Here is a 13,994-nt window from a genome sequence, read left to right as displayed (position 1 = left end):
TGCAAATGTACTGATAACTAAAAGTTTTTATCTCTTCATTAAAACAGACTTACTAGAACCTGTACTTAGATATATACTTTGTTAGCAGTTACTGAAAAGTGAATTTTATTTTTAAAGTACTGCAGTTGAGTACACAGAATAACTGTAAATCAGATGAGCTGTTTCTCCCCTTTCTATTCTAGGAGTTTAAATTAATGAGGTTTCATTATAGATATTAAGTTGTTTTCTGTATATGTGTTTACTCATAACGGGGGGGGGGGTGTTAGCTCTTTGAAGGAAAAGATTATCATTTTGGTTTAAAAAAAAAGTTTTACCAGGCATGTCCTGTTTGTACGGTCCTGTTAGTGATGATGATGTAAAGGTCCAAGAGAGCTTGTTGTTTGTGCCGATGGGCACCAGCAGTCTCACAGGAAATGTGTTAGAGGAGTAGAAGGAATCTTCTCATCCCACATCCTTGTTTTACAGGTGAGGAAACTAAGCCCCAGTGTGGTCAGATGCAATCACTTAATCACAATCATGTGACCAGTGTTCTTTTACTGCATCATGTTGTTATAAAAGAACGCTATCATAGAGCCAGACCATTGCAGTTATAATGGGAAAGCGGCAAGCATTTATTAAGTACTTACTATGTGCCAGGCACGTGCTAGACACTTTACAATTAGTGTCTCATTTGATCCTCATCACAACCCTGTGATGTAGGTACCATCTTCAGTTTACAATTGAGGAAACTCAGGAAGACAGCCATTAAGTGATTTGCTTAGAGTCACACAGCTGGTAAATGCCCAAGGCTGGATTTGAACTTGGGTCTTCCTGACTCCAGCACCAGCTTCCTATCCAGTGGGCCAACAGCTGTCTCTAGTGACCAATAATGACCATTCAGGTTTCCCTCTTCCCCCCAAGAAAAGAGATGAAGAAACCCACTGCCTTTTTTTCTTGAAGACACGGAGTACTCTTGGTGCCAACACTGCTTACACTTCCAGGTATGGTTGTGGCAGTAGGTTTGCAGAACTGGTTTTCTTTGTTACAATGGAAGCTTCTCTGTCTAGAAATGATCAGCTACCCCCATACCTCAGGCGTGCCTTGTAGAACTGAAGTGCTCTATGCATGTTACCTTGGAAGGCCAGCATCCCTGACCCCATCTGTGAGAAGGCCTGCCCTCACTGTGGCCTGGAGTATGAGGCTCTTTCAGAGTATCAGTACTGAGGGGTACAAACCCCATGTGGGAGCTGTAGGGTATCTGGGGGGAGTAAAGAGCCCCGGAAGCCAAGGGCCTCTTGCCATCAGTTACAAGAGACTTGTAACTTTAAGTGATACTTTTCAATTCTTTTTTCTCCCTCCTTCCACCATAATTCACTTCCCTTTTTTTTCAGAGTCCAGCATTAGCCTACCTACCTTTCTTTATACTGCTGCCATTGTTGATCCTGACCAGGATTTATCTCCTTGACCTTTCATAGTACTATTTCTCCTTTACACTCAAGCCAGTATGCAGCCTTTCTGAGATTTTTTTCATGTTTTTATCTTTGAGCACATGGCACTATCCCATTGAATTTGTTTTTCTTATAGCTGATCCCTTTTAAGTCTTACATTCCTTCTTAAAACTTTGTCTCCCCTTTTCATTCTCTTTGCTTCCACCTATTTCCATGTTGAATTCAGTTCTGTAGCAAATATGTGTGTGGACCCCTCTTCTTATTCAGTTTAGCTAAAAATGAGGTTCATGTGATGTCTGTTCTCTCCACTCTTTCTCCATATGTATACTATGCATCATTCTGGCCCTGTCACTCATCTTCATAAAGAACATGGTCATGGCATAGCTGTGTGTGGAAGCACCATTACTCAGGAGAGCCCTTTTTGCCTTGCTGCTTCCTTGTTTTTGAGTGATAAACCCTCCAAGAATAGGCTGCCAGTAGAAGAGAGAGGGCCTGAATAATCCACACACTGGATTGTTATCTCTTGAATAGTTTAGAGCAGTGTAATTGATTCATGTTCCCTTTTTCTTTTTTTAAAATAATGACAAATTCACCATGGTTAGTCTTCTTTTGACTAGGGTAAATTTCGCTATTTTCTGTAGAAAACAAGACAGATAAATCTGAGGAGGCCGATGTTTGTGCTGAAATGAAGTCAGTTACAAATATTCTAGTCACTTAAGTAGTAAGAGTTATCATTTCCACTTTTAGAAATTTTAGGACTATGTGGGTGATTATCTAGAGCAGGTGTGTACAGCCGCGGCCGTGGGCCTCATCTGGAACATGTAACAGAAGTTTTCCAAAGGAATTGTCAGGAAAATGTATTGCTTTGTCGGGTTCCGGAGCTCCCAAGAATTGCTCTTTTCCTTCGTGTTCTCTGAGAACGTGCGGCCTTCACTGAGGGCCTCTCAGGGGCCCCATAAGCCAGCCTTGGTGTTTACAGACAAGGAAGTTGAGCTCCAGGGCAGTGAGGCGACTTTCCTGCTCACCCTGCTAGTCACATGTCTCAGGTGGAGTGTGAGCCCCTGTCTTCTCATCCTCACACTGCCTTCCCAGCAGCGTGTTCACATTCTAACTGTACTCACTGTCCAGAGAAGTGCAATGGAAAGGAGGCCTGGATATGGAAGTGGAGAATCTAGGGTTAAATCTCAAGTCAATTAGTCATTCAGTAGGCAAGTCCTTGGTGTATGATAGTCACTGTTCTGTCTGTCGGAGAGACGAAGATAAACATGAAGCAGCCCTTTACCTCAAGGAGCTTACATTTTATCAGGGCATACAATATGTATATATAATAAAATACACTGGAAACAAAGTAAATATAAGGCAGTTAGGTGTGTAGGAGAGGGGAAATCATGAGCAGCTTTGTGATTGAAAAACTTCATTGTGAAGGTATTGCTTGTGCAGTTTTGAAGGAAGAAGGGAACTGGGAGCAGTGGAGGTAAGGTGTGAGTGCTGTAGGTGAAAACCATGGCCGAGGCCTGGAAGTGGGAGATGTTGTGTGTCAGCAACATTAATAAGGACATTGTGACTGGACCATAGAGTAATGGCTGTACAATTAAGTAGTGTGAAGCAAAGTTGTGATGTACTTTAAAAACTAAAAAGAGGAGCTCATATTTTATTTGACTCTAAAAGCAGAAGGTGGTGGCTAGGTGGCACAGTAGATAGAGCCCTGGCCCCAGAGTCAGGAGGAACTGAGTTCAAATCTGGCCTCCGACACTTACTACCGTGTTTCCCCAATAATAAGACACTGTCTTATTAATTTTTTGGACAGAAAAACACCAGAGGGCTTATTTTAATGAACATTGACAGCAATTTTAATAAACAGGTAAATGTGAACAAAAAAATGTACCTTTATTCAATAAGCAAATCACTGGGGAAGAACAGGATGACGCGCTCACTGCTGCAGCTCTGATTTGATGCAGCTCGGAGCGCGGCGTGCGTTTCACCCGGGGGGGGGATGGTGCATACAGAGGGTACCGTAATGTAGCATGTAGCGCAGGGGATCACCTTCACTACAGTAGCAATCTCAATAGGGCTTATTTTCGGGGGAGGGCTTATTTTAGAGGAATCTTACACAGTAAGGGGAGGGCTTATTTTCGGGATAGGTCTTATTATCGGGGAAACACGGTAGCTGTGTGACCCAGGGCAAGTCTGTTTGCCTCAGTTTCCCCATGCGTAAAATGAGCTGGAGCAGAAATGGCAAACCACTCCAATATCTTTGCCAAGAAAAACCCATAATGGGGTCAGGGAAAGTTGGATATGACTGAAATGATTCAACAGTAATAAGAGGTAGAAGGGAGCCACTGGAGTTTATTAAGTGGGAGACTGACACGGTCAGATCTTTGTGTTAGGAAAATCACTTTGGCAGTGGTGTGGAGGGTTGATGAGGAAAGTGACTTGAGGCAGGGAGAGCGATTAAGAGTCCACTGTGGTGGTTGTTAGAGGTGACAAATGCCTGGTTTAGGGCTGTGGCTGTGTGGATACAGAGGGGCTAGATGCCAGAGTTGAGTATCTACAAAGTAAGCGTATACACAGTATATAGCCTGGGTTACTCCTGCTGTCCATCTCCTCTCTTCCTACTTATCTGCTGCTGAATGGAGCCAGAAATCCCCAGACTGACTTAGTGGGTACACTAGTTTGTTAGTTTACCTCAACAGGGTCCTCACTGCAGCAAAGAGAGGGAAGGAGGTTAACATTTATATGCCACCTGCTGTGTGCCAGGCACTTTTCAAATATCTCATTTGATCTTCATAGCAACCCTGAGAGATAGGTACTGTTATTATTATTATTATTATTATTATTATTGTGGTTGAGGAAACTAAGGCAAATAGAGATTAAATAACTTGCCCAGGGTCACACAGTAAGTGTCTGATACCAAATTTGAATTCAGGTCTTCCTGATTCTGGGCCTAGCTCTCCTTCTGCTCTGCCACCTTGCTGCAATCCTTCTATTCCTCCTCAATTGATTCCTTATCTCATTCATTACAAATATAATTCCAGATGCTTTCCTTTCTCCTCAAAAGTCTCACATCCTTTCAACTGAGGACTTTTACTTTTATTTTGCTGAAAAAATTGAGGCCATTTTCCATTAGCTGTCTCTTTTCCATGTCTCATATCAAAATTTTTGGTATCATCCCTTCCCCCCTCTTCAGTCCTTCCCTTTCTCTAGTCTCTGTCAGTAAGATGGCTCTTTTCTTTGCCAAGGCCAGTCCTTCACCATATGCCTTTGATTCTTTCCTCTCCCATCTTCTCCATCAGATGTCCCCTCAGTCATCCTCCCACCTCTTCCCCAGTCTTTAATCTCTTGCTTTGTACTGTTCCTTTCCTATTCAAATGTACCCACCTCCCCTCATCCTTCACTAAAAAAGCCTTCACTAAACTCTACCATCCTCTCAAGCTATCATCAAATAGCTCTCCACTGTTTGTTACTAAACCTCCTAGAAAAAACATTGCCCACACTCATTGCTTCCACATTCTTTCCTCTCCTTAACTCTTTGCAATCTGGCTTCTAACCTCAACACTTAATTAAAAACTTCTTTGTCCAAAGTGATCACTGTGTTCGGTGATCTTTAATTGTCAAGTCTCATCATAGTCTTTTCTCAGTCCTTAACCTTCTTGACCACCCTGCTACATTTGAGCACCTTCTTCTATAATTATTCTCTTCTCTCTGGATTTTTGTGATGCTCATCTCTCCTGGTTCATCCCTTTCCTCCTTCTCTCCCTCTGCCCCTCCCTCAAGTGCTCTTATAATTTTAGCCTCCTTTGCTGGCTCATTATGCCTCCTAACTGGGTGTTCCCTCAGGTTCAATCCTAGGCTCTCTTCTCTTTTCTCGCTACACTCTTTTTCTCTCTTGGCAACTTCATTCATTTTCTGGCTGTGCTTCTGACTTATCAGATAAAGTCTGTTTTGTCACCTTTCTAGACACTGCTGCTAAAGGAATTTTCCTTAAGTTCAGATCTGATCATGACTGTCTTCAATCAGCCCTAGGGACTTCCTCTTGCATTAGGATAAAATATAATTCCTCAAGTTTTTAAAGCCTTACAAAACCTGACCAACTTAATTTTCCAGCCTCATTGGATATCACTTCCTTCTAACACTATGATGCCACTGAACTGTCTCTTCTACCTGTTCCTTACATGAGATACTTCTCCTATCTCTTTAATAGCACCTACCTCATAGGGTTGTTGTGATATAATAGTTGTGTAATTCTTGGACCACAGTAAGGTCTTGTTCCTTCTTGTCTCTGCCTCTGGCTGTTCCCCAGATCAGGAATGTATTCCTTTTGCATCTTTACCACATAGAATTGCTGTTGCCCTTCAAGATAATAGATAAGGACAATATGAAATCTCTTCCGATCCCCCAACTGCTAATTTTCTCCCTTCCAAACTACCTTGTATTTAACTTTTTTGTGTTTTTTTTTTATTCTGAACATATACACAGGTATTTGTTGTCTTTCTCACTGAAATTTTCTCATTCTCATTTCTCATTCTCATTTCATTATAGGGATTATTTCATTCTTTTATTTGTATACCTGCCTCTAGTACAATGGCTGGCACATAGGTGCTTAATAAATGCTTGTAGAATTATTTCATTGCTTGATTGATCTGAGTTATATTTTAGAGAGTGTTATGTAATCTAAACTACAGAAGATCCCTCTAAGCCTTTGGTTGTTGACTTCCTCTAATTTTTTCACTGCTACCACTCCTCTCCTGCTTATCCCAATTTAACTTTAGGTATAGGTAGATTTTTTCCCACTTTCTTATCTGCTGCCATGCCTCCTGAAATTAGCATATGACCCTCTTTTAGGTTTTTAAGGGATTTTTGCTTCAGTTGCAGAAATGTATATAGGCATTTAAAATGAACAAGGTGACAGTTTATAGACATCTTGTGATCTGAAGAATGAATGATGTTTAGAACATGGAGAGCAGTTCTTTTTAGCTTAATTTTAATAGTATCGACATTTTCAGTAATTTTTATGGTTCAAGTGTTATTATTTACATTAGACTTAAATGAACTGTCTGAATCATTTGGTAATACTGAAATTTGCATGTAGCCCATTTTGCTAAATGATATATGTTGTATGTGACTGACTTGGTATTCAGAACTTTCCATTGTACTTGGTATTTCTTAGAACAAGATTTGATCTGCACAAAATGAATAGTTTACTTACCATTTGCAACAACACTCCTTAAATTAAAGTCTAGTACATGTAGATGTCAGACACTTGAGGATGTTGGATGAGAATGTACTTACTAGAAATATTTGACAAAAAACTCTTGGCATCCAAAAGATTTTTTAAAAAATACTTTAACCTGTGTCCCTTAGTTTAGATTTTTAAATTGTCAGTATGACAAATTGTTTGGTGTGACAAAAAATATAGTGCGACAAATTTATTTTAGTTGTTGAAGGGTTGAAATGAATTATAAAATGAAAAATGGTTGGATCCATTTGTTATTTATGTAATAAATTTCAAGGAGATCCCAGAATTCTTTGGTTGTACAGGAATTTGGATGTAGCCCATGTTGCTTGATGTTTGGAATTTCATTGCAATTAACGTTTCTCAAAACAGGATTTTTTACCTGCACAAGATTGATTAGCAAAGACTCCTGCTTGTAGAAAAGTCAAGCAGATGTGAATCTTAGACTGTTGATGAGGGGTAGATACATTAGATATTATTACATAGGCTTTTCTTTCTAATAACATGGAAGCTCTCACATTCAGCCATTATAACACAGAGGGAAGAATGAGGAATGGCCTTTGCATAGGCAGTCTCCTATACCTAAAATATACTTTATTTTCACCTCTGCATCTTATAATTTCTAGCTTTCTTCAAGGCTTAGCCCAGGTAGAAAGAGCATCTGGAGTATCTAGAGTCAAAGGACCTGGGTTCAAATCTTACTTTTGTCATTTGATAGTAATAGTCAGTAAATTTCTATTAAGTGCTTCTTTTCTATCACTAGGGATACAGAGAAGGCAAAAGACAGTCCCTGTTCTCAAGGAGCTTTACAACCTAATGGGGGAAACCAGCCTTTGAAAAGAAGCTGAAAAAATCAGTGTCAGTGGTTAGGGCAGGTCAGCCAGTTTTGAAATAATGAAATGGTTGCCCTTGGTGCCCTCTTTAAATGGGGATAAGGGAGGAGCTCGCCAGTGTTTTCCTCCCACCCTCTCCACAACCACACTAAAGGGGCATGAGCTTCAGAGCTTCTCAGGATGATGAAGAGACCATGAGGAAGTCCAGGAGAATGTTCAGGCAGGAAATGATGGGGAACTTGATACTTGTATGAACTTTCTCCAGCACTCCGTACCATGCCTGGCACAAAGCAGGCTCTCATTAATACTAGTGAACTAGCTGATTTGGCCTCTTCTGGGTTTCATTTTCTTCAGCTGTAAAATAAGTGGGTAGAACTGAATCTTAGGATCATAGATTTAGAACTGGAGAGGACCTGAGAGGCCACTGAGTCTAAAACCCATAATCTTAGTTGGGAAAACTGAGGCAGAGAGAAGTTAAGTGACTTGCATAGGGTCACACAGCTATGAATTGTGTGAAGTTCATTTCGGCTCTGGTGACCTGTCCATTACACTGCACTTCCTTAGTAGGATGTTTCTCCTTATTACTGTCATTGTATCCAGGACTTGGCCTTGCACAGTGCCAGGGCTTGTAGAAAGTACTTAATCAGTATTTGTGGAATTGAGTCACTAATTCATATTTGAGGATATTGCCACTGAGTGATTATAGTTAAGTTTTGTGCTTTATTTTCCCAGTAAAGGTGGTTAATTTTTGTTGAGCTATCCACACTGATTTTTTGGGGGGGTGGGGGGGAGTGGGGAAGGCAAGGCAATTGGGGTTAAGTGACTTGCCCAAGGTCACACAGCTAATAAGTGTGTCAAGTATCTGAGGCTGGATTTGAACTCAGGTCCTCCTCGATGCCCCCACACTGTTTTTTTTTAATGATCTAATTATGTAAGTATGGATCTGTAGGACAGCTGGCTAGAATTAGGGGTGACAGGGGCAGCTTGGTGGTGCAGTGCATAGAGCACCGGCCCTGCAGTCAGGTGGACCTGAGTTCAAATCCTGCTTCAGACACTTGACACTCTTACTAGCTGTGACCTTGGGCAAGTCACTTAACCCCAGTTCTCTTGCCTTCCCCCCTCAAATAAAAAAGAATTAGGGGTGATAGTCAGGAAATAGATAAAAGCTACTTGACTCATTTGATACCTTGAGCTTGACTTTGGCCTCATTAGTATGGTGCTTTAATCAGATTATCTAAACAAACTACCTATAAATAGAAACTTACAGAAGAGCTTTTAAAAGTGTTTTCATTTTTTGGGTAGGAATGGATGAATAAATTACTAGTAAATCTTGAGAGATAAGTGCTGTGATGAGTTTCCTTTTGATTTTTGTTAACATTGTGACCTTGATTAGTCAAAATTCCTTCAAGTCACTGAATTCTTCTTTAAGTCATTGAACTCTTCACTCAGCATATAGATACAGTGCCTTTTAGCAGTTCTTTGTGGAGAATATTGGCATATTAATGAAGTCTATGCTTTATTATGGTTTCTCTTTTTAGATGATCCTGCTGTCTGGGCAGGCCTAATGGCAGCCTGTTATGCTGACAACACTTTGGCTCTCTTAAATAACACGAAGCCAAGGAGGACGGAGCTAGATCTAGCACTGTTAGCCACTGTTTCTGCTACAGGTAAGTGAAAAAACTTTTATTAACTTTTTAGTTAAAACTTTTAGATTGAGCTTAGTATTGAATTCTAGGCGTTCAAGTGCAACAAAATAAATATTAATTTTGGAACATTTTATTATGTAAATGCATTTCTTAAGGAGTGTTAGTTATAATAATTGTTTGATGTCTAACTTATAACACTTAAAAATCAACAGATCTGTCTATTTTAGGAAACATTAAATTTAAAATTTTATTCTACCCATTATAATATGACCAAAATAAAGGTCTTAGTAATTTGATAGGTCGTATTTTGGGTGGTGGAAATTAGCAAACTTATTGAGAATCATCAGAATAAAAAAGGGGAAACTTTATCAGCTAAAATTATGTGGAACCAGCCCAAACACCAGTTTATTTATTTATTTTTTTTGCCCTTTCTGGAGGTTTTATCTAGTTGATCTAAACAAATGTAGTTAATAATGTACTGAGAGAAATTCATAAATGGTAGAGGCATCAAAATTCTTTTCCTCATGTTTTGATACTTTAAATCCTTCTGTCTGATAAACATGATAGACCCTTGGTTTTGTTTTTTGTTTTTTATTTTAAAAACTTTTAGCATCAGAAATGAATTACTCTGGTTTTTACTTAGACAGTAGTTTTCCTCTTATCTCTAGGTTATCTATAATTTGTTGGTCGATGTCAACCTTCTGTCATTTTCTATTTCTTCTTGTCTGTTAGTAATAGCCAACTGATTACAGGCAGCTCCCTTGATGACACTTTAATGTTTGTCTTTAGAGAAGAATGTAATACTTGACAAAACAAAAAAGACAAATGAACAATTAAAAAACACCGAAAATAAGTTATATGGTTGTTGGTTTTTTCATTTATTTGATAAATTAAATATTAATTTATCTACTTAGTACAATATAACTTCAAGTGTCTTTAATAGTAGAACTTTGATTTTTTTTCCCATACTTCTGATTGCTTACATTAAAAAATGTATACCATTTATTATGGGATTGTAACAACTCAGTTGGCTGATTTTCAGATGAAATTTTTAGGAATATCTGAGTTCTCAAATATATACTGGAAACTCTTAGCAATTCAGTATTAATCAGTGGACAATGACTCAGATACTATTATATGGAAGAAAGGTGGAGCCAGGACAGCTGTGATGTAGTGTATAGAACACTATGGCTTTTTCACTGAGAGAGACCTGAGTTCAGATCCTACCTGTGGCATTTATTAACTGTGTCATCCTGCACAAGTCCTCTAACCGCTTCATGCCTCAGGTAACTTCCTAGGGTTTACCTATTAAGTCATACACATATTTTAGTCTCTTGGTAGAGGGAGTTTCTATACTGAATTCCCCACACTGATGAAATCATTGAGCCTTTCATGTTCTTTATCCAAATCACTGTTGTAATATGAATCTGTTGTGTTCTTTATCCTGTCTAATGACTCTTTCAGTATTAGTGGTTCTTTCCTCCCTAGCTGTTTCATTAACCATAATAAGAACAAAGGATTCCCCAAATAGAGAGAAAGAGAGAGAGAGAGAGAGAGAGAGATACCCACTCAAATTGATCTAACAGTACTTTTGTTGAAAGTGTGCAAACTAATTTATTGGACATATTGATTCATATAATTGGTGTTAGAAAACATGTGCCTTCTGATTCAGAGCCACTGCTCCTTGCGTGGGCCTGATTTGGGGGAGTGAGGCTGTATGTGTATAGAACTGAGTCTTAGGCAGTTAGCTAGAATGATGATCGGCGATCATGGAGTTTTTATACTGGGTAGTCAGATGCTTCAGTCTAGTGTGTATAAACCCCAAGTGCCTTTGAAAACCCCAGTCATGATGGGGCCAGTTAAGTCTAAACATTGGGAGTTTGACGGACTCCTTTGGTACTAGGGCCATCATCAGATACTCATTGTTCACTTCAGCTGTCTCACTGGCCGTCCCTCCAGATTTTAAATAGATTTTAATGTGATTCAGTTCAACAAACATTTAAATCCTTACTATATTTTAGGCATTCAGACAAAAAAATTAAACAATCTCTCTCCTAAAGGAACTTCCAGTATGCTGGGGAGGCAGGATAGGGAGGGGTAGTTTTCCACTATTCAACTGTATTTCCTTTCAGTTTTTTTATGGGTTCAGCAGTTTGCAAAAGTTATGGTGTAGTTTTATGTAAAAGGCATAGATAGCATAAGATTGACCTCAAATCATTATCTGTCAAGTATTATGTAAATTTGTGTGTATATTTGAGACTTTGATGACACAGGCCTTTTTCAAGCTTATGGTAATTTAAGTATAAGATGTTACTTATACTTACTTTTTTCCCAGGGGGCCTCCATGATAGTATTTATCATCTGTTTATTCTTTAACTTTCTAGGGTGCTAGAAATTAGAGACTAAACATAAGCACCCCATGAAATTATGTTTTTGATTTGTCTGCAAGGGTGGCCATAGAATTAGTCTGGATTCAGTCACTTGTGCAATCATTTCCTGAATTAGTTATCCAAACAGAAGGGCATCCATGTATCTTAGGTGAGAATTACTGAGCATGGCTTTGTTTTATATTAAGGTCTGTATTAAGCTTGCCTTCCAACCACGTATAGGATCCCCAAACCTTTGACTCCCTCAGCTTTAACTGTAAGGGTTCTCATTCATGGGACAGAAAATTTTCTTCTCTATTACATTTCCATAATGATAATATTGGACAAGCTTTAGCAGCTGATTAATTTTATATAAGCATAAGTTAAAATTGAAAAGAAAAATAAACTTGTTTTTATTTACAGTCAAAGAAAAAGACCTTCCTGAAAACTACGGTCAGACTATTGAAAAGTGGTCTCTTTGTCAAGCTCTCACCAGTTTGATAGAAAAAGGGAAAATTTCAGAAGCTGAGACCCTCTGCACAAAGGTACTTGATAGGCTAAAATGAAATGACTTCTCAATACCTAAAGTACTTGGAGAAGAGCACACTCTATAATTACTGCTTCTTACTTTTAGAATAAAATCTTAATGGAGGAAATATGGTACAGTGGTAAGAACACTGCACTGGGGGGTCATGATACCATTTGGAAAACATTTTGAAATCAGGTGTACTCTGCCATTAAGAAGGGGGAGGTCTCACTAGTATCTCCTTAGCGCTGTGAACAAGGCAATATTTTTATTTTTGATGGCTTCCCCAAACTAGGCCACTTGCAATATGTTAAGGGATTTTTTTGTGATCTTAGCCCCTTCCTTTTTAGTTGAGATAGCACCTAAAGACTTTCAGAAAGTTGCTTAAGCTGTTGAGTATGAAAAAGGATTTTTTGAAGTCATTGTAATGTTAGGTAGGTTCTGTTTGTAGAGACTTTAGCCTTTTTACTTTATGCCTTTCATACTTCTACCCAGTCATTGATACTTAATTTTTTAAAATTTTGCTTTTTGGAGGGGGAAGGGCAGGGCAATTGGGGTTAAGTGACTTGCCCAAGGTCACACGGCTAGTAAGTGTTAAGTGTCATAGGCCGGATTTGAACTCAGGTTCTTCTGACTCCAGGGCTGGTGCTCTATTCACTGCACCATCTAGCCGCTCCTAATACTTAATTCTTATAGATGGGTTAAGTGATCTGGGTACTCCCATGTCCAACACAGATTGCAACTCTTCCTAATAATCAATCACTTTGGAATTTCTGTAGCCACAAAATGAATTCCTTGGTATCCAGCCAGCAATCAGAGCTTTTCCACACTATCTAGATCCCACAGCCTGAGGCACAGACACACAATACAACCAGGACTGTGTACAAAGCACTTCCAGGCTGGTAGAATTTTACCAAAGCTTTACTAATTACATTGCCATCAGTGATCTGTGATTTCATCAGCATAGGAACTCCTTCCACCAATGCAGATTAAAGCCCATCTGTAACTTCATAAATAAGTTTTATAATTTAGAGAGTTGCTTAAGGGTTAGAGAAGTTAGGTAATTTGTCCATGGTCACCATAGCTAGTGAATGACAGAGGTGGAGTTTGAACCCAGGATTTCCTTATTCCAGGTTCACCCTTCTCTCTAGTATGTTACATTTATTCTCACTTTTCTCTTTTCTTATACTATTTCTTTTTGGTCTACCATGAGACTTGGACTCTGAAAAAAAGATAATTGATATGTTCTTATTATTAGAATCTTAAAATCTCATGTTAGAATGAGAAGAAGTGTAAGAAGATGAAGAAAATGTATTATTTTTATATCTCTTGCCACCTAAGGGATATTAATAACTCTGAATCTCCCTTTTGATGGGAAGGGAAAAATCCCTGCTTATAGAAAAATAATTTGATGATATAGTATGTTCCATTAGGGTATGGTGATTTTGTGTTAGCTTTTTCCTTTTATGATTAGTTAAGATGTTTACCTCCTGACTAATTAGTTTATTTTCTAGATCTTAGCTGAGGTCATAAATCAAAGTGTCAGACTAAATCAAATTTAATTGTGTTATAAAAGTGAAGGAACAATATTTAATAGTACTTAAGTATAGAGATTGAAAATTACAAAAAATTTTCAGGATTACCTGACGTTTTTGTAATTGTCAGTTCCTCAGTAAGAATGGGATATTTTTTTTTCCTAACCAGAATTGTTCCTTAACTATTTTCAGTTTACAAGTTAAATTTTTATATTTTGATGTTAATGGCTTAAAATCAAAACTGAGAAGAAGATTATAGGTTTGAAACCCATATAAGTTAATTATCTTTACTCAGATTTAATATGATCATCAGCTAGACTTGGTTAACCTGATATTCCTAAAGTTCATGTATTAGTTGATTGTTGGAACTTAAAACTTTTTTTTTCCCATAAAAGCAGTATTATAAATGGTTGATAGGTTCCCAAATC

The 13,994-nt window shown here is 38.5% G+C and overlaps 1 protein-coding gene across 6 annotated transcripts in view; it reads left to right on the top strand.

Annotated features, from left to right (window-relative positions):
• The window catches only part of SKIC3 (SKI3 subunit of superkiller complex), a 122,893-nt gene that overhangs the window by 93,133 nt on the left and 15,766 nt on the right, over positions 1-13,994 (top strand). For all 6 annotated transcript variants that reach the window (XM_069085129.1, XM_069085128.1, XM_069085124.1 and 3 more), the window contains 2 exons: positions 9,032-9,160; positions 11,929-12,050. In XM_069085129.1, the coding sequence (XP_068941230.1) occupies positions 9,032-9,160; positions 11,929-12,050 (251 nt within the window). The remainder of the gene's footprint in view (positions 1-9,031; positions 9,161-11,928; positions 12,051-13,994) is intronic.

Source organism: Petaurus breviceps, unplaced genomic scaffold, assembly GCF_028583685.1.
Source record: "Petaurus breviceps papuanus isolate PSGF00001 unplaced genomic scaffold, PetGlider_PUasm1.0 175, whole genome shotgun sequence".
Taxonomy (NCBI): Eukaryota; Metazoa; Chordata; class Mammalia; order Diprotodontia; family Petauridae; genus Petaurus; species Petaurus breviceps.
This window is presented reverse-complemented; position numbering and strand designations above follow the sequence as displayed.